The 24,488-nt window shown below is 40.4% G+C and overlaps 1 protein-coding gene across 2 annotated transcripts; it reads left to right on the forward strand.

Moving 5' to 3' along the window:
* The first annotated feature begins 4,647 nt into the window (after positions 1-4,647).
* Positions 4,648-24,039, forward strand: LOC145446752 (baculoviral IAP repeat-containing protein 7-like). Of its 2 annotated transcripts, XM_080325106.1 has the most exons (16): positions 4,648-7,080; positions 7,143-7,185; positions 7,587-7,669; positions 7,910-8,105; positions 8,221-8,314; positions 11,353-11,437; positions 11,996-12,128; positions 12,826-12,982; positions 13,645-13,763; positions 14,147-14,271; positions 14,714-15,018; positions 17,039-17,134; positions 17,941-18,145; positions 18,788-18,837; positions 20,940-20,984; positions 23,653-24,039. In XM_080325106.1, exons 1-16 carry the CDS (start codon positions 6,900-6,902, stop codon positions 23,812-23,814), a joined length of 2,079 nt encoding a protein of 692 aa, XP_080181232.1. In that variant the 5' UTR covers positions 4,648-6,899; the 3' UTR covers positions 23,815-24,039. The 2 variants fall into 2 exon arrangements, with proteins under 2 accessions (XP_080181232.1, XP_080181233.1); XM_080325107.1 differs by lacking the exon at positions 20,940-20,984.
* Positions 24,040-24,488: the final 449 nt, after the last annotated feature.

A 24,488-nucleotide genomic window follows, 5' to 3' on the forward strand; every position in this document is an offset into this window, starting at 1 on the left:
TGAAGAGCGTCAAGAATCTAACCATTCAGAGGATGTACCAGATGATTCGAGTAGAAATCTAGACGTCGAGCTTCGGCGTTCAACTAGAGTTAGGCGCCAGCCTGATCGGTATGGTAATTTTGTTAGTCATTGATATTCTTGTGTCATTTTATATGTGAATTTACAAAATGCAAGGGGGGTAGAATGTGGTGATCCGCAATTAGGCAATAATTATTCTTTCTCTGATTAGTTACGTTGAACAGTACAGTGTCGCCTTATCGTTACCGTGTCATTCTCTTCTCTTCTGTTCTGCTGTCGGTTATGTTCTATGTTTCTTAAAGCCACATTGGTTACCTTTGCTTTAATGAAGCTTCAGTTCGTTATTCAACGCAATAGTGAGTTTACGACAGTAATCGATGCAACTTCTGGGGGTGGGGTGCTTGCTATGTGAATCTGATTTATAAATGCATCTGGTCGTTAAATTATTTGAATGAATTCTGTCAATAATATTGGTCGTTCCATATATTACTATATAGCTAATGCTCTCCATACACATGATCAGAGTTAGCGTTAGAGGGAGTGTAATTGCACATGGTTAAGTCATGTTCATGTCCTACCGATAGGATTGTTTATCAGCCATTTGCCGGTGCGCGCCACGGAGCTTTATAAACACCCAACATCCATGGGTTACAAACCATTTATGGTCGCGACTCCATCTCCAATTTGAAAATGTTCCGTGGCCCAGATCAGAATTTGACGAGCTGATTACTAAAAGACGTCAGCACCTTTGCCCAGACTTACTCTCGGGCTATTTTGGAAGCCGATTACGTCAACATATTCGCAAACCCCAGAATAAAGGCAGACGACCACCCGACCACCCACCGTTTGGAATCACTATCTTTGAATCAAGCATTTAGACGATTTAACGATCTCTAGAAATATACCGTTCTCCTATAATTGCTATTACAATTAGGCTTATTCCAGTAAATGAAGTTTTTTTTTTATATTTTATTGCATTTTTTTGCGAGGGTGGTAGTCTCCATATTAAAATCAATCAATGTGATAGCATAGCCTTCATAAGGGCTATATAAAGGCTATGGTGATAGCAGCTCACGCGCAGCACGAAGAAAAATATCATGCATGAGCATAAATAAATTCCCCAAAAATATTGTTTTTATGCTTATTTACGAATAAGTTATGAGCCTACGCCAAGTCTTCAAAATTCCGGACATTTGGCTTATTTTAGAAATTCCTCCCGGACGCTAGATTGAACAGTGAAATTCCGGACGTATGGCAACGCTAAGCTATGGTATCTTCGAAAATTTCGGGCACGTAAATCAGAGTGTACTCTGCGTAAATCTACACATGTGTGCCTCTAGTGGCCGCCTCTGCTTGTTACCAGCAAAGTCACTCAACTATGACTTTGGTGACTTTGGTTACCAGGTGTTTCCCCACGGATAACCTGCCGCCAGCTGTATCCGGATAGATTCGGATCCCAAAATTTGGGAATCCGCCCATCTCTGATTTCACTGTTATTGTAGCGACAGTGTCTTGTGGTACGGCTGGGCATAATGATTCGAGTACTCGAATCTGAATCGAGTATTAAAATACGGTTTTTTCGAGTACTGGAATTATACGCTCCTCGCCACTGGAAGTTAATTTATAAACGAGAATTATAGTTTTCACTGTTGAAGCCTTGAAACCTTGATTGACCGTATCGTAGCATACGAAACGTGTAGTACAAAGCTACGAAGTTGCCCGAACTAGTAGATTTCCGAAGTCATGATCGTCCCGCAACATTGTCACCAAGTGCAATAAAATCAGCATGGTCGAAAAAAATGCCAAAGTACCATTAATGTGATGGATAACAAGCATTACCGTATATTCTTTGTGGTGGCATAAAAGCATATTACGTGATTCAGAATCGAATCACTCAGGTACTCGATTTTGCCCAGCCCTAGTTCTAATCTAAATCGCATACACAACACTCTGGGTCATCCAGGAGTCACAAGGCTGCATCATTTCGTTCGTTCGACAAATCTCTCGTTCTCCCTAAATGACGTCCGTGAGACCTGCGCTCGTTGCCGCATTTGTGCTCAAATCAAGCCAAATTTTTACAAATGCAATCCGCAAGTGCTTGTGAAAGCAACGAAACCTTGGGAAAGAATCAACGTAGACTTCAAAGGGCCTTTGAAATCTAACAAATCCCCTTTCATGTTCGTTGTCATGGACGAATATAGTCGTTTTCCGTTCGTTCGCCTTTCCATGTCGCAACACTTCCGCGCTAACCGTCGTTTCGTGTTTGTCGACACTATTCGCTGTTTTTGGACTTCTGGGATGCGTTCACAGTGACCGAGGCACCGCTTTCGTGTCCAAGGAAGTCGAGGATTATCTACATTCTCGCGGGGTTGCAACTAGCTTCACTACGCCTTACCACCCAACATGAAATTCGCAGTGCGAACGCCTTAATCTAACATTATGGCGAACTATCAAACTCATTTTGAAATCAACCGGAGTCTCAGAATCATGTTGGGCTGACGCCCTTCCTCATGCGCTACATTCAGTTCGATCGCTATTTTGCACGTCAACTAATTCAACACCGCATGACCGATTTTTTTCCTTTCCAAGAAAAGGTATGGTGGGGAATAGCGTGCCATCCTGGCTATTGACACCGGGGCCAGTTTTCTTACGCAAATTTGTCGGAAACAAGGGCGACGAACTATGTTCTGAGGTCGAACTTCTTGAAGCCAACCCGACTTACGCACGTGTTCGTTTTCCTAACGGCCGCGAGTCCAAAGTCTCACTCAACGATTTGGCCCGTTTTCCTACTGGAGAAGAAACACCGTCGACTAATCCTTAAACGAAACAAGCTGAACCTTGTTCTGTTGATATCGATGGCCACGAGCCAAGTTGCGAAGTTTCTAACGTTGAGTTGAAGTCATCTGATGAAGAGCCTCAAGAATCTAACCATTCAGAGGATGTACCAGATGATTCGAGTAGAAATCTAGACGTCGAGCTTCGGCGTTCAACTAGAGTTAGGCGCCAGCCTGATCGGTATGGTAATTTTGTTAGTCATTGATATTCTTGTGTCATTTTATATGTGAATTTACAAAATGCAAGGGGGGTAGAATGTGGTGATCCGCAATTAGGCAATAATTATTCTTTCTCTGATACGTTGAACAGTACAGTGTCGCCTTATCGTTACCGTGTCATTCTCTTCTCTTCTGTTCTGCTGTCGGTTGTGTTCTATGTTTCTTAAAGCCACATTGGTTACCTTTGCTTTAATAAAGCTTCAGTTCGTTATTCAACGCAATAGTGAGTTTACGACAGTAATCGATGCAACTTCTGGGAGTGGGGTGCTTGCTATGTGAATCTGATTTCTAAATGCATCTGGTCGTTAAATTATTTGAATGAATTCTGTCAATAATATTGGTCGTTCCATATATTACTATATAGCTAATGCTCTCCATACACATGATCAGAGTTAGCGTTAGAGGGAGTGTAATTGCACATGGTTAAGTCATGTTCATGTCCTACCGATAGGATTGTTTATCAGCCATTTGCCGGTGCGCGCCACGGAGCTTTATAAACACCCAACATCCATGGGTTACAAACCATTTATGGTCGCGACTCCATCTCCAATTTGAAAATGTTCCGTGGCCCAGATCAGAATTTGACGAGCTGATTACTAAAAGACGTCAGCACCTTTGCCCAGACTTACTCTCGGGCTATTTTGGAAGCCGATTACGTCAACATATTCGCAAACCCCAGAATAAAGGCAGACGACCACCCGACCACCCACCGTTTGGAATCACTATCTTTGAATCAAGCATTTAGACGATTTAACGATCTCTAGAAATATACCGTTCTCCTATAATTGCTATTACAATTAGGCTTATTCCAGTAAATGAAGTTTTTTTTTTATATTTTATTGCATTTTTTTGCGAGGGTGGTAGTCTCCATATTAAAATCAATCAATGTGATAGCATAGCCTTCATAAGGGCTATATAAAGGCTATGGTGATAGCAGCTCACGCGCAGCACGAAGAAAAATATCATGCATGAGCATAAATAAATTCCCCAAAAATATTGTTTTTATGCTTATTTACGAATAAGTTATGAGCCTACGCCAAGTCTTCAAAATTCCGGACATTTGGCTTATTTTAGAAATTCCTCCCGGACGCTAGATTGAACAGTGAAATTCCGGACGTATGGCAACGCTAAGCTATGGTATCTTCGAAAATTTCGGGCACGTAAATCAGAGTGTACTCTGCGTAAATCTACACGTGTGTGCCTCTAGTGGCCGCCTCTGCTTGTTACCAGCAAAGTCACTCAACTATGACTTTGGTGACTTTGGTTACCAGGTGTTTCCCCACGGATAACCTGCCGCCGCCATCCGGATAGATTCGGATCCCGAAATTTGGGAATCCGCCCATCTCTGATTTCACTGTTATTGTAGCGACAGTGTCTTGTGGTACGGCTGGGCATAATGATTCGAGTACTCGAATCTGAATCGAGTATTAAAATACGGTTTTTTCGAGTACTGGAATTATACGCTCCTCGCCACTGGAAGTTAATTTATAAACGAGAATTATAGTTTTCACTGTTGAAGCCTTGAAACCTTGATTGACCGTATCGTAGCATACGAAACGTGTAGTACAAAGCTACGAAGTTGCTCGAACTAGTAGATTTCCGAAGTCATGATCGTCCCGCAACATTGTCACCAAGTGCAATAAAATCAGCATGGTCGAAAAAAATGCCAAAGTACCATTAATGTGATGGATAACAAGCATTACCTTATATTCTTTGTGGTGGCATAAAAGGTACACATTTAAACTTTCACATATTATGTTCTGTAATGACGTCATAATGAGTGATACTCGATTACTCGACGACTCGACTCGAAGCATATTACGTGATTCAGAATCGAATCACTCAGTTACTCGATTTTACCCAGCCCTACTTGTGAGACTGTTTCACTACTAAAATGAGAGGCCTCGGCGTGATGCGATGGAGCTTCATTGGATAGTAACTTGAGTTCCAGGTCGTAGAAAGTTATGTAGGGTTACCATATTCTGGAATTGGGAAAGGAGGATGCCTTTTTCAAGTCATAAGTTAGAAAACCGGAATTGAAAACTCCTGATTTTGAAATTTGTAATGTACCGCACTGGAAATCTTGTCATCATTCAGACTCGACCCCCAAATTACTCGCTTTTAAACGATACTGCTCTGGTGTTGACTGTTGACTAAAAAAAAGGTCGTCACTCCGAATCGACTCTAGAATGACCCGCTTGAAAGGCTTCATTACATATTTCGCTTCATTTATGGCGTTTTTAGTAGAGATCGACCGATATTGATTTTTACAGGCCGATACCGATAACGATATATCAGCACACTCACAGGCCGATAACCGATATCATAGGCCGATATTATTATGGAAGGAGCAGAGAACAATTTCAGCAAAAATATTATATATTAGGCAAGATGGCACTTGTTCAGGCCACAGAAAGCTGAACAACAAACGAGAAAGCCGATATTGAAAATAATTATGGCTTAATTGTGCACATTCGTTGAAAATTGGAATAACCCAAAAAACAAAACATGATACAGAATTGCCGATCAGTACAGAAAAAGTAGATTGTAATGCAGGAAGCATAGTTTCTCTGCATGCTCACCCAGTTGAATTCGTCCTGCAAGGGTAAAACTGTCATATATCACTTTTTACATCGTCGATTTCTTGAGATCGAGAAGACGGAACATTGAATTTCCAATAGTTTTGAATTTTTTTTAAAATATAGAATATCGGCCTTCATATATCGATAATCGGGAAAGCTCTAATTATCGGCCTCGATAATCGGCCATTTTGATAATCGGTCGACTCTAGTTTTTAGTTTACCCTGTCCATTCGCCTGTAGCTGTCAAAGCTGTAACGGAGAACGAACTGTGTCATTATCTCAAATAAAAGTGTTGCGATAAAATCCATGCCCGTGTTGTCCACTTGAATACAAAATTATCCAGGTTACGGATCATAGGGTTTTATTCTATCAACACCTCTATTCGCAAACAATGGAATTGGCAAAATGTCGATGATTGGTCGGTTGAATAAAGTTATACAAATTGCGAAAACAGGGACTTTAACTAACAACGATATACGTTGCCATATTGCTATAATTGTCTGTTTTAGTCGTAATCTGGCGATAGTAAGTGTGTATTTGTGATGAGGAATAGATGATCTTCAACTGTAAATGACGACATTGAAATTTGGTTCATTATTATTATATCGTGATTCAGGTTTTTCTGGAAGTCGAGGAGCTGTTAAGTCATAAGCGAAAATGAAGTGCGACCACAGATATCTTGAATATATTTTTGTGAAACAATTATGTTCTCCATGTAACCTGCATACACCGGTTTCTAACTTGCGTTTTCACTCATGTGAATAACTATGTTTGGTTGGTTCTATTTTCCACAAAACTCAGAGCTCAGTGTGCACTTTTTACCTTCTCGGAATTGGGTGTCAATGGCAGTGACTTGTTCCTGACGGTCATTGCGGTGAAACCCTAACACCACTGTCGAATGGTTAAAATGTGAGCTATTAGCTATTACCATATACTCAGCATTTTTTTGTCTTGGAGGATTATGTCATGAAAGTATTTCGTACTAAAAATCTCAACATCTGTCAGAAATGCGCTGGATAATGTAGTCATTTTTCAGAATCGCTTAACAAGCCGGACGAAATCGTCTGGCGCGCCGGATGCGGCATGACACCCTTGTCTTGAACTCTGTCTGTTTAGAAATATTTTGTCTTAACTGTGACATATATTGCAACGCATCAAAAGGAAAGTGGTATCAAAATTTTATGAAAATTTAAAGAAGAAAAATGCCATAGTACTGCTAATTATTTGTGAATCTGGGAAATTGGAGATGGGGGCTGGTTTTGACAAAGAACAATGGGACATGGAAGTATATGCAATGCCAATAGCAAGAGTGGTGTCGGAGAAAGAAACAATTCAAGCATGTTCTATTGTTGAGTCGCATATGACACATTCTGAGAATCCTGAGATAATGCTCGAAGTGTCACCAAGGAGGCAAATGCCATATCATGGTACACGCTAAACTCTTCGTCTGTTTAGGATTATTTTGTCTCAACTGTCACATATATTGCAGGGCATTCATATCTTTCGCGGGATAATATAGCTCCAAGACGTAGGTGAGAAAAAAAACTAGTATAATAGCGAAATCGAGGCAATGTTGTTTTACCACCATGGAATGTGTTGGACTAAGAACCCTATATGGAATCTCTGTCCATTTTTTGAAATATATCCTGCGTGATGAGAGCTTTTCTATATAGAATAATTAAGGAATTGAACAGAAAATCCTGCGTGACGTTGCCACCAATTCCACTCCGGCTAGGAACCGTTGCTATAAACCATATCATGGGGTGTGTCAGTAACCAATGACCATAAATGCCCCGAATACATTTGCTATAAGTTTGCATTGGCTACTTTGTAAATTTGATATGGGATGCATTTTTATAATTTGTATTGTATCAAAATTTGTAACATTGCTCTTACTCATACATTGCATTAATTTTTTGTTATTTTTCCTCAGCACTTCTCATATAGAGAGTGACGGTTGGAGTATTGACAGCTCTCGAGACCCCCCCGGCCAGCAAAGTGTATATATTCGTCCAGGTAAGGTACTGGTACCGAATATTTTTTTCGCATTTAGTTGTACTATAAACCAATGTTTGTTCAAGTATGGAAGTCGCCCGTCAAATTTTCGGAATGATTTTCGATTATAAACTGTTTTTGGTCTACACTCTACATTACCGTACACATTATGGTGTGGTTTTGTTAGTTAAAATCAAGATAAACTGGTATTCTGTGTAGATATTTTTATGGACCGAGTTTATTGGCCAATTACATTTGCAGGTGATCAACGTAATGAGGCCTATCGCTTATCAACTTTTCAAAATTACCCCTCGACAAATCCGATGATCAGAAAAAACCTTGCTAAAGCCGGTTTCTACTTCACTGGCTATCGAGATCGCGTGAAGTGTTTTGCGTGTGGGCAGTCAATAGAAAATTGGCAATTTGGCGACAATGCATCTCATGGTAGATGGCATCAGTAAGTAGTCACATAGATCACTTAGTTGTCTGTGTCTAATCATCTTTGTAGCTTAGGATAGGCGTTCGTTTTCTATTTAATTTCTTGACATTTAGGATTTGTGATTTCTTTGCAGATTAGAGTGTCCTATGGTTTTTGGTACAGATTGTGGAAACGTTCCAATTCCGAGCCTATTCAACGTGATGCAAACCAGTGCTGCTGGTTACTCGGTAAAATGAATTTTGCTATTACTTGATCAAGAAATGGACAGACGCATCACATATTGTATAGCATGACGTATATTTGAAGTAATTTGAAAAATTCACTTCAGCTGCAGCTTCGACTGAGAAAGGGGTTTATTTCTGCAGTAAAGTCAGTCAACAAACTTAGGATTCTCGAGTTAAATTGAATACATCGGCATAACGACTAAGGCAGTTATTGGAACCTATACATAAAAACAATCGGAAAATTGGTGTGGAATAAACTCCATTTACATTCGTACTCCATTCTTCCTTCAGCCTGCATGGAACACCATTTTGTCATGGCAAAGTGACAAAATTCGCCACTGTAAATAAAATTATTTTACAAAATGGTTGAAATTTCAACTTGGAATTTGTCTGAGCACTACTACTGATTCATATTTAGTCGTGTTCGGTGAATGGTGTTACTTTTTAGGTAAGCTATAAATTTGATCACTCTATACTTGAAATTTGGAAACATAGGCGCGGAACTCTGATTTTCCCTAGGTATGCGGGATCGACGACGTCGCAAAGGACTGTCGTCATAGTGCGTTAGAATTGACAAATGAGCCAACTCGCAAGCGTGCTATATCACCTGTCACTTGAATATGGTGACAAAATTACCATACTATTAAGCAGGCGTGTAGCCAGCCGGCCGCTTGCTGAATTGATTGAATTCATTTCAAATTGACCAAGGTAGCATCAGTTTATTATGGTTAAGTACATGCACCAATGCCGGTAATACATCGATCATACCAGGATCCTTGTGTCACAGACTGTTCCGCGCTGCCTTAAGATTACTATTGACCGATTCTTTGTTTATTTATTATAGTTGTGCTCACCATAAATACTATTTTATTCAAATCCAAGTTTTTCAACGGCAATAACTCCGCTTCCACTGGTTGGAATTGAACCAAATTTGGCGAGCATCGTTTCTATAGACAGCCTAACACTTGCATGGGGTGAACAGACAATTTTCAAATTTTTTATTATTTATTTTTATATAATAAATAGCAACTTTCTTGTCCTGTAGCAAAGCGGTTACTTGCTGGAATTGGACCAAATTTTGTGTGTAGGCTTAAATTAGGTAACCTAACAATTTTATCAAGTAGCCAGTACGATTTGAGAAAAAAAGTCATTTTTGAAGAGCCCTACTGAGCAGTCGATTAGCGTGCTCGAAATCTGCCGCAACAAATTAGCCAACACGCGCGCAGACAATTAGGAGATTTCAATCACTCTGCCTCGTCAACAAACTAATACTCATCTATGGCGACGGCTAATAAGCTTAAGCTACAGGAATTATTTTCCCAAATGGAAAGTCTATTCTGGACTCTATTCTTTATTGACTCAGATTTCAGAGGAGTCAGAAGTTTCGATATCAAGAGCCTGCAAGAAATTTTCTGATCGTTCTGTTGTAGTATTAGAGTTAATCAAATCAATTACGCCGCAGTCTGTTCACGATCAGTATGTATTTCAATCAATTCCGTCCATGTTCAATGTTTGAGCCAGTCTTACATTACAATCAAAGAAGACACGATAGTTACGGCCGGCGTATCAAATATGATATTCCTACACAGCACGAGATGACAATCGCCACATTTCGCGCCTAAAGAAATACAAATCTTTAGTATCAAGGTCTCTCTTCGAAATACTCGCGTTCGATCAATGTATTCAGACGCACAGCCGAGTTATTACGGAGTCTGTTCTATATTGGCATCGATTTCAGGAGGTTAAAACATTTCTCGTCTTTTATATCTCAAACCTTGACACATATCTTCTGATGGTTTTGCTATTAACAAAAAGCATGAACGCATACGCACGCGTCGCATATGTTTATGGACTTTCGATGTCATTTAGTTTCGCGATGTCAATCTTTAATCACAATCGATAGATAGGAGCCAAATCATGCTCGGCTAGCGATGATATATTTAGTACCAGGCCTATTGCAGACTCAATTGTGTAGGCCAGCAATGCTATAGCGCGCAGTGCGCACCGCCCCTATTGCACTGTATTGCAGATGCGACTCTTCAAGCTAGCGGATCTAGGTTTGGTTGAGACGCGATAACTCAGGCCAGCGACGATTGCCGAGCGCGCCGCACTCATTGACCTGATTTCGAGATCATCTTATCGGGAGATCGCGTTGTGTTACGCTATGCACAAACGATTCTCGCTAATTGAAAACACGCTTCCCCGCTAATTGGCGGTGGCCGCGCGTAACTCTGATAAAATACGACATACGACTAAGTGAAGTGCAACTGAATACTAGCGTCAGAATGGCTTACGCGCTCAGCAGCACTACGAAATACATTTCTCATTTCTAAATCGATCAATTCACCAGCCAGTCAGTTACAGACCTAACCGAATTCTGGGTATGCCGCATACCAAAATAAATTCCTAGGTATGCGCGGCATACGTGAGTTCGGCATACGTGAGTTCAGCGCCTATGTTTGGAATGTGGGCTGCATATAAATTCGCTTCTTATAGGATGTCTTTTGAAAGTTGCTTCGAAGTGAATGATATGAGTTTGATAATTTTTTTTGAAAATATGTGTGGCAAGTTGATAACTTTGCTGTGTCAAAATATGTCTGAGTCATGATAAAGGCTGCAGGCGATGCTGTAAAAATGATGAATAATAATAATAATGTGTTTCTAGCCATGCTCGGTTTGGTTTATTAGTACTTTTATCAGTTCAATAAACCACAAAAATTGTGATACAATTAAAAGATAGGAATGTGTTGAAACGACTTGGAGTAGTCTTTGAAATCAGACACCCACCTTGGCCTGGGTGATGTAAAGAGGAGGCACACTGAATGAAAAGTAAAATGAAGATAATATAGGAAAGCAAGCGACAAAAATGAGGTGGCATGTCACAGAAGGCAAGATCGATAGGTCAGGTTGTGGTCTGGTAATCTTGAGGACGGAATGGTATGTGATCGTGTAATCATTTTGATACTTATTTTTGACTTACACTGTGGTAAAACACCTCACAACATGAAAAAAAAAACATTGATTGTGTATTATCTTTGCAGAGACAATACAGCACTCACAGCAGTTCATATTCTGATGAAGGAAGGAGGCGCGTTGGTCAGTGTGAACCAAGACGATGTAGTTACGGTGAGATTTTCTGCTAGGTTGGCATGTAAATAAGGTCTGTTGGAACTGCCCTCTCAGCCTGGCCATCCTTTTGCTGTCACAGTAATTATCAATATTTAACCAGATATTAGAATCATAGAATTTTCTACAGAAAACGAATCAACATACAATCAGATATATTGCTCAATAACAAACTTTGATTCCTTCTTAGCTGTGTCTGTATCTTATATGCTGGATTATTTTTGTGTAGCAAAATAATATAAACACTAATGATCTTGGTACCAGCTCGGAAAGTCGAAGTAAGTTTTGGTCGCTGAAGGACTTATTACCAACGTACCATTGCCTCTAATGGTAATTTGCATGTTTGACAGTGTTGCGTAGCCCAAACCTTGTTTCTGTGGCCGCCCCTTTTGTATGCGAGACTCTCTTTATCATACTTTGTGCTTGATGTAAATTTTCAAATTATGCCCGGAAATTGCTGACCTGGCTTTGAATATTCAGGTTTATTTCAATGTGAATATGTTATTCTATTGTATGTTGTGAAGTTCTGTAACTCTAAAGAGTTTTTTCTAATAATAGGTTCTTCTGCGTCTACACCAGCGGCTTTCACACCGATGCATCGCCCACCTGCAGAATGGCAGATGGCTAGAGTGCTGTCATCCGACCATCTGCGGTATCTGGAGAACTTGTTCCTCAATCGAGAATTAGACAGGTTATTATACTTATGTCACGTCCTTGTTTGCATCCTGATTCGATGCTGTTTATTTGTTTCGGATATATATTGGAGAGTGACAATGTATGATTCAGTAACCTCACCCTGGTCCTAGTTATTTTGTCTGGATATGCAAAGTCATCACTTCTCGGCCATGTTTGATACTGCTATAATAGGTTTCACTTTCCATTTGAATCAATGTTGATTTCCGTTTCCTTTTACGTCATGTTAGTGAAATGGAGAACCGTCAGAGTGTTTGTAATGAAAAGGAAATTCACAATAACTATAACACCCATATGGTGTTATGTCGATGTGAACTGTAACAGTCATGATATATGTATGCCTCGCTTCTTTTGGTAAAGTTAACGAAATGAATTTTTCAAGTCCGTATTGTATATAATTTGCTATCATGACTCATTCCATAGTCACAGTGTGCTCTTTTCCCTGGTACTGTACCAAAATATTCTGATGCTGGGGATTATCAAATAAGAATTCCATTGCAGAATTATACTAACAGCATGAATAATGTTTGTCTTCTATTAGGAATTTCGTGGTGAAGTTTGTTTCCATCATGATATAAGCTTTGTTCAAATAGCGTTCTCCGTAGTAACTCTGAACCATTGCAATGAGAAATGGTATTCGTTATCGTTACAAACATTGAACGTGCCCATGTAACTGTTATAAATTTTGTGTCTAGGCTGGCTTCTTTTGTCCGTTGGAACGTCAGGCAGTCGAATGTCTCTCCGGCGTCCTTGGCGAAAACTGGATTTTTTTATTTGGGTGACATGGACCGAACCCGATGCTTCTCGTGTGGCGGCGTTTTAAGAAACTGGACTTTGAACCATGACGCAGCTGTAAGATCGATATGAATTGATGGTCCTGCATAACAAAGGAGATGTGGCTATCCAATAGTCGAGCATCGTGTTGTTGTGATACAAGTATTAGCGTTAGAGTTGTGTACATGTGTAGCCTGTACGTCGGAAACGAAACCTTAAATAGCATCTGTAACCGGAAGTGGTCAATAACCTATTAGTTCCACTTTTTCTAAGTACTGTACTAGTATTTGTTTACTTGCACTATTGTCTCCAGCGATAATCTTTTCGAACTACTTCACAGTTTTTAAGTGAAATACTTTTGAACCTTGAATTTCGTAAAGTAGGAAGTAGTTTTGAGTAGCCTGAGTAGCTTCATTAGCCATTTTGTGGTAATCACGAAGCTACCCCTTTATAGCAGTAACGGAATACACCTTTCAAAGTTGCACCCTTTTGTAGTGTCGGTAGTCTTGTAGTCGCTTGTCTTACTCAACTCCCAGGCATGTACTCTCTACTTCCGCTTGAAGTAATTATGACGGGTATCGGAAATGTCTGCTTTTGCTTTTAGTTGTGTTGGAAGTTATGACATCATTTCGACTTCAATACCAACGCTGATTCCTTTGACCGCCTCTGACTCCAACTGTGTTGCAGTCTTCGGCGACAAAATACGGTTGTAATAGAAATAGTCCTATGTTGATTTGCAGTCGGAGCACAGAGGTCATTTCTCTGGATGCGCGATGATGCACGGACGTGAAACGAGAAACGTCCCGATCCCAACTCGTCCGGAGACCAGGGAGGAAAGAGAAAGACGATTTCCTTGCAGGTAAATTATTATACTTGATCATGATCGAGAAAGTTTGATCGCTTGTGTTTGGGGCATAGGTGCCAGACGCTAATTTTCCTTAGGTATGCGCCATGAGGGTTCGATGACGTCGCAAAGGAATGACGTCATAATGTGACAGAATTCATAATTAGGGTTAATATAGCATCAATTCGTTAGAGATGTGATCACATGCCATGCTGATAATATTTCAGACCTAATTTTACTTGAATGAGTAGATAATTCCAGGGTCTAGTCTTCTAAAGTTGGTTCTGGCAGGACGTTTCGCACATTGACCTAAATGTGGAATCGATCGCGATGCTATTAGAACGGCCAACTTTGAAAGCTTATAGATTGTGGTCTAAAAAGGTTCTTATAACTCGCAGGCTCCCTTCTAACCCGCATATGCGGAATGTATATACAAGACTTGACACATTTGACCGGCGTTGGCCCATGGGAAGGCTGGCAGCAGCGCCAGAGCAGATTGCGGAGGCGGGATTCTTCTTTCTGGGTATGTTATCTTCGTTTTACAGTATTTACATTTTTTTATCATTACTAAATTTGTAATTAACGTTGCAAAACTGTTTTCACTTTGTGAGCCTACAAACCTCAATTTATTGGATCGTAGTGTGCGAAACATGTAGTACAAAGCTACACCAGAAAGTGGAAATTGCATGTCACAAAGTGAAATAGAATAGAAATAGTCAGAATATACCAAAGTATCTCTAGTGTTATGTAAAACTGACATTGTATTCTTTGACGTCGCATGAGAGATGCGTATTTTAACTTTCCACATCATTAATTCGGCTATGACGTCATATCGAGTATATACTAGAATATTCGAATCACTCAAGTACTCGATTTTGCCCAGCCCTAGACACCACTTCAATAGTTGCTTCTACCCAAGTGCTATCGGTGATCACATTCACTACCTCTACGTAACCGCATCACAGGAGATCGCGACCGCGTGAAGTGCTGGTACTGTAACGGCGGCCTCCAAAACTGGGACTACGACGACGACCCGTTCGCGGAACACGCCAAGTGGTTCCCGAACTGCCAGTTCCTGCTGCGGCAGAAGGGCCAGCTTTTCGTGATGGGGCATCTGGCAGCAAACCCAAGTCTTGCGCGGCCGATCATCATGAAACAGGCAGGAGCCAATCTCGAATCGGGAGAGGTGACGGAAAATCCGAGAATGCCGCACGTACCGGACCTGGAGTACAACGTTGCAGCTGGCCTTGTCGGGATACTCGATCCGAGGGTAAGCATTTTGGATGGGGCTGTGGAGTCAATTTGCTTTGCCACTGATTCCGACTCTTAGTATTTTCTTCACATGACTCAGCCCAGACTTGAACAGTACAAACTGAACATTTAGTTAGTTGATGGTCAACTAATCATCGGTTTTTTGAGTAGTTGTAGTTCTAGTTGTAGTTGCCAATTTTGAAAATTCAGTAGTTCCAGTTCTGGTTCTATTACACATGTGAAAAATATATTAGTTGCCGAACAACTAGAAAGCACGTGTCGTGGTATTTGGTGAATTGAGATGCCGGTGTTCTGTTGAATGACGTTTGTGCAGCCATTGCTCGCTCAGAGCCATCATTGCTAACAGTGACGTAGCCAGAGGGTAGCTCTTTGGGGTCGGAATCTCTCCCATTTCAAACTCGAAACCCCATTCTTTTAGATTGTTGATTCAATGTCTCATATTTCTGATTAAATAAAATATGATGTGTTGACTAGGAGAATGAAATACAGTTCTGTACGGTTCTAAACCTTTATTGACTTGGGAACCCCTACGTCACATATGGGCAACGATGAGGAAATACGTTGGCGAGACAAGTCTAAAGTTCGCACTATATTCCTCGGTGTATTATTCTCTAATAATTTATTAATTGAAAGCAATGATTCACGTGGTTAACACAAGTTTCTGGGTGGATGTCTTACTATTAGACAATTAAGGATTTAAAGTAAAAGTACAAATATAATATTTATACCACGAAATGATTCAAAACTCTCTTTAATCACACCAACCAACCCACAGGCAGTTAGACACGTCCTTCTATTAAGACGCCAAAATGTATGGGATGTTAGAGCTTGGTCACAATCCCAAGTGGTGTGTAGCTTGGTAAAATCGTCCTGTTCTTTTTGTAATTTCGCTGGCAGGTTTTCCGAATTTGTCTTCTCGCAGCCTCATCCGAATGACTGCGTGCTTATGTCATAATGCAGACTTGAAGTAACCCATGTTATACCGACTTTATTATGAATATAGATTACGCCAGGGATCGGCAACCCCTGGCACGCGAGATGATTTGATGCACATTGTTTTAATCATGCTTCTTGCAAAAGTGACACAAAAGTTTTCAAAATGGGTAAAGCTCCAAAGTGAATCCAAACTATTTCGCAAATCAACACGATGCAGGGTCTTTTGGGACAGATTTTATTTTACTTAAAAATTTTGTCCGCACTTCCCATATATAGTCCGTATTTGGCCCGCAGGTAAAAAATTGACTAGTTCTAGTTGCGGATTTTGAAAATCGGGTAGTTATAGTTACAGTTATAAGTAGGGCTGGGCAAAATCGAGTACCTGAGTGATTCGATTCTGAATCACGTAATATGCTTCGAGTCGAGTATTCGAGTATCACTCATTATGACGTAATAACAGTATGTAAGTTGTCCATGAAAGTTGTACCCTTTATGCGTCCACATCACACGAAAGATTATTTGGTATTTTTTCGATCATACCGATTTCATTGCACTTTGTTTCATGTTGTGGGTTTATCATGACTTCAAAAATATGTTATTTCCAATATAGCGTTAGTAGCTTTGTACTATGTGTTTCATATGCTGTGATACGGCCAATCAAGGTTTGCATCCTTCCGAAATGGAAACTAGTATCAAAACTATAATTCTCGTTGATGAATTAACCCTCAGTGGCTTGGAGCGTATATTTTCACTACTCGAAAAAATAGCGTTTTAATACTCGACTCGAATCATTAGAATTAATACTCGATTCAGATTCGAGTACTCAAATCATTGTGCCCAGCCCTAGTTATAAGTTTATTGCATTTTGAGTTATTAATAAGTGCGAGTGAGTCCGGCTATTTTTACAAAAATTGTGCTCGCAGAAAGGAATTGAGTTCGTGAAGGTCTGCCTACTGTGGTGGCACTTATCAGTAACATTTGAGAGCATTTAGTTTGAATTAAAAGTATTTGAAGGCGGCAGCCCTGATCACCGGTTATGGTTGTAAACTCTTGGTATTGGACTCATACTCATGCCTGTGCAGGAGGTGATGCGCAAGAACGAGGAACTCGTGAAAGAAACGTTGGCGAACGATGAAAACGTCAAGAATGCGCTGATGATGGGATTTGCTTTCGACGCCGTAAGTCTGCAGAGTCTAGTGCAGGGCTGGTCAACTTGCGGCCGTCGACACGTAATTCAATTAGTATGTGTTGGCGGCCATTGACATGCAATGAATTCACGAATTGACTCCTGATTTATTGAGAGATCTTAATTGATCTTGAAATTTTCTTCTCGCTACTCGCGATTCCATATGTCTTCATTTTAGGTCCTCCTAAACTATACCGACACTCCTGATGAGAGGTCAAGAAATAACAGCATGCAGCAACGTGACTAATAAAAATTGGCCCACCCAAATACGCAACGACATTTGCAACTTGCCCTGAATTTTCGAACCCCCCCCCTCCCTCCCATCAACTTTACCACTGAATCCCATCACATGGGCTAAGAAAGTCTAAATGTCTTATAGTAATATGTAAAACTACTAATATTAATGACGAAATTCATTAGTGAATCTGAAATTAATGAATCTGTAGACCACCTCTGCATCTGCATATGTAACACCACTAGAGTCCACCAATCACGTCATTGGAGGAAAATAATATTGGCAATCCAAATGCAGCCTTTCTAGTTTATTTTATGGCCAAGCACAGGAATGGCTGAAAAGTTGTTCAAATAAATGCTCCAAAGTTTTGGAAATGCTCTCCAAGCTAGATGCCATATCCTTTGATTAGCAGTCGAATATATCGGGGTTAACGGAGAAAGTGCTGGTTGTCGGTTTTATCGGTATTGCTACAAAAATCCGATATCTGCCTGGCTCCAACCATCACCTGTGTTGGTTGGGACATATAGTGTTGACTGTATGAAGTTTCTTACTGTCGTCATCAGGTGAAGGCTGTAATCGAGAAACGAGTCGTGTTGCGAGGCATGACGGTGTGCTCTGATGGCATTTGCGACTCTATATCCGAACTGTTGGACGATGTCATGTATAAAGAGTGGGAATTGAGAGAGACAGAGTCGTCCGGAATTGGAGACCTAACGACCCCGGACGTGGACGGTTCCAGGACAAGCTCATTCGGTGCCGTGATGCCAAGTCAGTTGTGTTATCTGAATTGTTTTTCGGTTTTTATCTACCTGTATATGTCAAAACGGTTTAATCGTTGCTGGATCTCAAATTGAAGTATCGATTTCCAAGACATGTCAAAACTACTTCAAGTGGAAGTAGATAATGAAAGGTATGAAAAGTTCTCCAGTAAGTACTTTAAAAAAGTAAATTTGGTGGTAAAAGTTAATCCAAGTTGGCTACTTTTGAATTTGCAAGATGTATCTGTGCGACTGATTCAAAACGACTATGACACTTCAAATGGGGTTCAATTTTGTGAAAATAGATGCAGTTACCGTGATACGGAGGTCAATTCTTATGATAATTTCTCTCAAAAACCATTTTCTACCTTTGAAAATACAAAGCATGAAAAGTAAGTAGCTTTGCCAACGACGTGTTGACTAGAAATGTAATGTCGTCGAAGACATCTAGTCTTAGGTAATTAGTAGGAACATCCTATTCGAGTACTCTGGAAAAGTAGAAATATTTCTTCACTGACCAGACCACCTCTGCGTCAATTTCATTTGGCTTCTCAGCGATCATGAAAAAGTACTGGCCACGCTCCGTCTTTGTTGCTCTTATGATCAAAGTTATGCCTAACCACAGTAATCAATTTTCTTGATTTTCACACAGCAACTTATATGGAAGATATCGGAGTGCAACAAACCGCCGAGTCAATGCAGGTAGTAACACTATTTTATTCATATTTTACCCACTCCCATCTAGCAAGTTGAGGCGTGCCAAAACAGTCCCACGGTACCTAGACCTTGAAGACACATACATCAACTGAACAGTAACTTAAGAAGTAACAATTGCAACGATTTTTCCTCACCGTGACCTACTATATTTTAACACCCAAAAAGAGGCAAGTAGGTAAAATGAAAGTAAAATTGAGTTTGATGGTGTGTTACAGTTCCTTGGTAGTTGCAGGCAAATGTAACAAAAACAAAGCAAAAAGAACATAAGCAGACACAAAAACAACACATCAAATATATTTTTCAGATAGAGCCCATGAAGACTTCGCGGTTCCCTCAACTTTTCCCTGAGAGAACGGCATGGTAGGGTATGGAATGGAATGCGAATTTTCCATACTCCATACCCGCCCAATCGTTCCATGCCATACTTGACAATTTTCCATACCATAGCAACATTCTTCCATACCATATTTGATACTTTCTCCATACTTTCGCGACTTGCCCAACCTCTCGAACGATATTCCATTTTTGGTACAGTATCTGGAAATGTTCCGGCGTTTTTATTCTAATTATTTTGGATGAAATCATCTATTTAAACAGCCCTGATGCACCAATGATATCCCCAGTTTCTTTATATCATATGTTGAGAGCAATTTTTGTTGCTTAATCATCGAAGACAGAACGTAAAAGGTAAAATATATAGGCCTACACACGGGATTATTTGGAAATCACAACAGAATCTCATGACTCGTAAATCCAGTGTGGTGAATGACTGTTAGCAGTAACATCATCTACAAAATTACATAAACCAAAGGTACTGTGAAATTAGGAGATTGGTTCCCAACCGTTTTTTCTTTATTCCCGACAACCTGAAATCGAGATTTTCACCCTTTAAAATTGCTCCCTCTGATAAAATTTGGTAGCACTTTGTTTTGTAAAGACTTGCTATTTGTCAAAGTTAAGACCCCCAGAATTGAACAGCACACAATGAAATGAATGAGCAGTGACGTGGTAACCGTAAACGCAATGTTGCGCCTCCGTCAAATGTATGTGTAAGCCGGCAGAAAAATAGGAAGGGCTTGAAATATTTCCAAATGTAGCGAGGTAATATCAATTTACATGTGTAAATGCCTAACAATGCAGGAGTCAGATAAAATTCCTGCTGTTAGATATAAGCTGCCATAAGCTACACTTTCTCACACTACATAACTCAAACGAAATATGTCATTTCATCTGTAAGAGTCCGGCTATGCTATAAAGTAGGGAGTCTGCGATCTCCCTGAGCACATATTCATATACATATAAACTCTTATTAAAAAAAACAAAAACAGGTGATTTCAATCACACCATTTCGCATGCGACTGAATAACAAGGTATATGCGCGAGATCGCGTTCCGCTGTCCAGTCAATTCTCGCTAATTGGAGGCACTGATAATATGAATCGCTGAACTGAAAATGAGCTAATAGGCCTAAATATTAGAGATACGATCAGCCTTTCATACAGACGTGTAATAAACGAAGTTAATAATGTAAAGACGTTTTTACAAGTGAGTCCATACCCAACCAGAAACCCCTAAATTTCAGAACGGTTCGAAACCACTACATTAGAATATATCTTAGAATATAAATCTACATCACTATAATCATTTTGGTACAGCGGATCAAATGTCCACTTTTCCCGCCAATCTGCGGGCCACACATTAGATTCGTTAGCCAGGATCAGGGTATCCATTCTTTTATCATAGATAGCCAAATTTCATGAAGTTAACTGCGTGTTGGATGCCGGCATATCGTAACATCGCCCCAAGACATCCTACGTATTTTTGAATGACGATGATGGTTATGTCAAATAGATATTGCGTGAAGATCATCCTACCGATTCGCAGAAAATTATTTCCAAGTTCAGCAAATTGATAAAAATATTCATGTAACATTTACATTCTCGGAATCTACGATTTAAAACTCCCACGGTAGGTTACGGAGTGGAAGTGCAAGTTGTGACGCGACAGCGGTCGAATATCATTCGTTTTTATGATATTCAGATTTGATTTGATTTGAATATTCATTGTTAATATTATCTTCCTTCATAGGCGCGTGTCGCGACTTTGTCTTCAAATAGATGTCGACGGGGGTTGGTAAGTGATAAATTGAAATTTGAGATATGAACATTTGAATATACACAGTGAACGATTTTCTGAGGCATGTAATCAATTTTGCAAATCGAAAGTAGGAGCATTGCCATGATTCTGGCAAAACTGCTAAAATATGGAACTAACATTCTATACCATAATTGGGAAATTTCCATACCATACCATACTTGCACTCTTCCATATTCCATACCGAAATTTCGTTCCATACCATACTTCCATACCATGCCCTGCCTGAGAGTCCATGTTGCATTTTTTCTGGTGCAAGTTTGAACTTATCAGACCTCAACTTCGAACTTAACGGAAGCCAAGACGACTGTCGGCACTTTACTTACTGGCTGTTAAGTTTGGGCTGGCGCCTGAATAATTGCATCACTTCATTGCATGTAAAAAGACCCAGAGGTTACAGAGAACATAGAACAATGCTGCAATAACAAACCTTTTCAACAAGCAACTCAGCAGGTTTCATGGCTAAACTCATTTTTTTCGACATAAATACAACGTCTCGCCTAAAAGTCTTGTTGAAAGTAACTTTCAGTGCGGAAAAAATGAGGACTTTTGTGCATATTTGAGCGTCCTTCAAGAAATGTTCGCTCTAATTTTTCACCAACTCACTGCGCGGCCCCTTCGGCCACAGTGCGTAATGACGAGAAAAAGGTCGTCACTGCGGCTTCTGTGTGTTCTGCACATGTTTTTCTGTGCGTGGTGATTTTGTCCAGTGGGCGGCCGCACAGCTTAGGGGAACATTGCCTGCAAGGACCAGAGGACAGATCCTCCTGAAAGAGAACATATTGTAGGATTAAATGACCATAAACCAAAAATCGCGACAACTGGTACGGTGTGAATTTCTGTCTGAACTGCGAGTACCCCATAGTATTAACACATTTATACTATTAGTGAGTAGCAAAATGTGAATACCTTATCTTTGTTATTGTCATGTGGTAATAGTTGAATAAAAATGCTTTATGAATAATTTAGCATATTATGTACAATAAGATTGCTCTCACTGACCCTTCAGCCAATTCGCCATTTCACGTTTATTGGCTCGGCTGATAGGAACTTGATAGTCTAGCCCAGTATCGTATAGTCCAGGGGCGGGCAACTTCTCCAGTCGGCGGGCCGGATTGCTGAATCGATACACTATTCGCCCATTTATCCACTATACACAGAATAAATCGTATTTAATGAATGAATTTTAACGACAGCAATGTCACTTCAAAGCCATTTCTCGCAGATCATGACAAAGACAATGTAGATTTGAGAACAGCATTGTCATACCGGCGAAGCCATGTCTGCTTATCACTGATCAATTAACCGATCGAGAAATGTGATAAAACTGGGGTCAATCGAAAGCTACCGCGGTACTGATTTCGAAAATAAAAGTTTTATTCTTCTCATAACTCTGGAACCCTCCAAAATCAGCCCCGAATGTTGCATTGTAACGGAGTTTGGTATTGTGACGCAATCATGCCGTCTGGGAGCAAGTGAAAGCCGCAAGGATCTTGGCCATTGTTAGGCAACCAATTCAGCATGCACACTCTCACTCTTATCTCATGCGCACTTGCTTCTGAGCTGCTCAGACGGCATCGATGCGTCACAATACCAAACTCTGTTACAATGCAACATTCAAGGGTGATTTTAGGGGTTCCAGGGCCACTAGCTGAATAAAATTTATATTTTATTGCAATCAGTACCGCGGTAGCTTTCTATTGATACCAGTTTTATCAAATTTAATGCTCGGCAAGCCAGTCAAAAAATACCGTCAAATTGCCTTTAGCCAAATGGAAAGTGTGAAGTAGACCAATTTCAGTAAGCTGTGAGATTTGCTTTTTGTGCACACCATACAGGACACTATGGTGCAAATGCTGCAATCCCTAATTAGGATTTCAAGGCGTTCGAGAAGTCCGGCACCCCAAATTTGCCAAGATATCAATTCATTAGGGTTGAGTACATGGTTAATGCCAATAATGGAAGTCTTTTCGCTTCGACAAATTTACCGGTAAGCTCTACTCTCGCAGGCTGCTCACACATGTACGTAATATAGCGTTAGCATATTTTGGAAATCTGAAAAGAGGACACTTTTTCAGAATTTTCAGATATGCAAAACCAGTGGAAAATTCTGAAGTAATGGTGAATTTTTCACACTTCGTGGTGGTCGGATGACTAAAAAAAAGTGGTGGTCGGTTGACTAAAAAAAAGGTCAACTTTCTCGCCCAGTGACCAAAATACAGTTTTCCCTTCACATTGTCAGGAGGTTGACTAAAAAAAAGGTCATCTCCGGCTCAGCTCCCAAAATACCCGCCAGAGCGTAACTTAAGTGCTGATTTACGGCGTCTCAGTTGATTTTGGCCGTTAATTTGACCAAAATTCTCAAAAAAGAGGACAAAATATCCAAAAAGAGGACAAAAGGGCGTCCTCAGAGGACACTTTGAAAAAGTAAAAAAGAGGACAAATCCTCTTAAGAGGATGTATGGTAACCCTAATATAATAACATCCAGTCACTAAAACTTGACGTTCAAGCAAGTAGTGGGGAATCTCGGCAGACTGGGGCCGCGGGCCGGACAAAATCCCGTAGTTGTCCATGTGTTGCCCGCCCCTGATATAGTCGTTTGATTAATTTCACAGTGTAATGAATATTCGATTGTGCGTCTTTCAGGAGACCCTCTCCATGATTGAAGAAGAAGCCGTCTGCAAAATATGCTACCGTAATAAGGCAGACTTGCTGTACCAACCTTGTAACCACATGAGTTGCATGGAGTGTACACAGGCGGTACGCCACTGTCCGTTATGCCGCGTTCATTTCTACCGAGCGAGATAGTGCAATGGTTGTTCGTCCGGCTTCTCGGGCGTACGTCGTGGGTTCGATCCCCGGCCAGGTCAGACCGAAGACTCGAAAACTGGTATCCGCTGCTATCCTGCTAGGCGCTCAGCAATCACAGATAACATGGAGCATCTCGATGGTGCAGGCGAAAAAGAATGCCATATCTCTCTCTCTCTCTCTCTTTGTTTTGTTGTTACCTTTCAATAAAATGTTTATAATGTATCTGCGCGAGTGGATGGTAGATGTAGTTATATTCTTTTCTCCTTTCGAAATTGGCGTGATAGGGGTTCCAGGGTTCACAACTTGAGTTTATGAAAAGCTACCACATTGGAGTCCGACAACTGGGTTAAATCTAAAACACCTTGTCCTCTTCTCATCTGGTTACCTCAGTGCCCGTGTCGGTCCTCTTTACTTTTTATGTCAACGCCGTTTTTGAATCCTCATTGAGTACCACAATGTTCGCTGATTATACTCACGTTTTCTCTTGCACATCATCTACGTCAAACTTGGTGGTTGTGACCAGTGATCAAACAGTCTTTGCGCCAATGCCACGAAATCCCAATTATTGGCCGTAGACTCTGCAAAAAAACTTAACCATTGACCAGAGGTGGTCAGTAACGAAGTACTTCTACTTTTTCGAAGTACTCAATTAGTTTTCGTCTATTTCTGGT

Source organism: Botryllus schlosseri, chromosome 9, assembly GCF_051294905.1.
Source record: "Botryllus schlosseri isolate E-star chromosome 9, Bs_hap1, whole genome shotgun sequence".
Classification (NCBI taxonomy): Eukaryota; Metazoa; Chordata; class Ascidiacea; order Stolidobranchia; family Styelidae; genus Botryllus; species Botryllus schlosseri.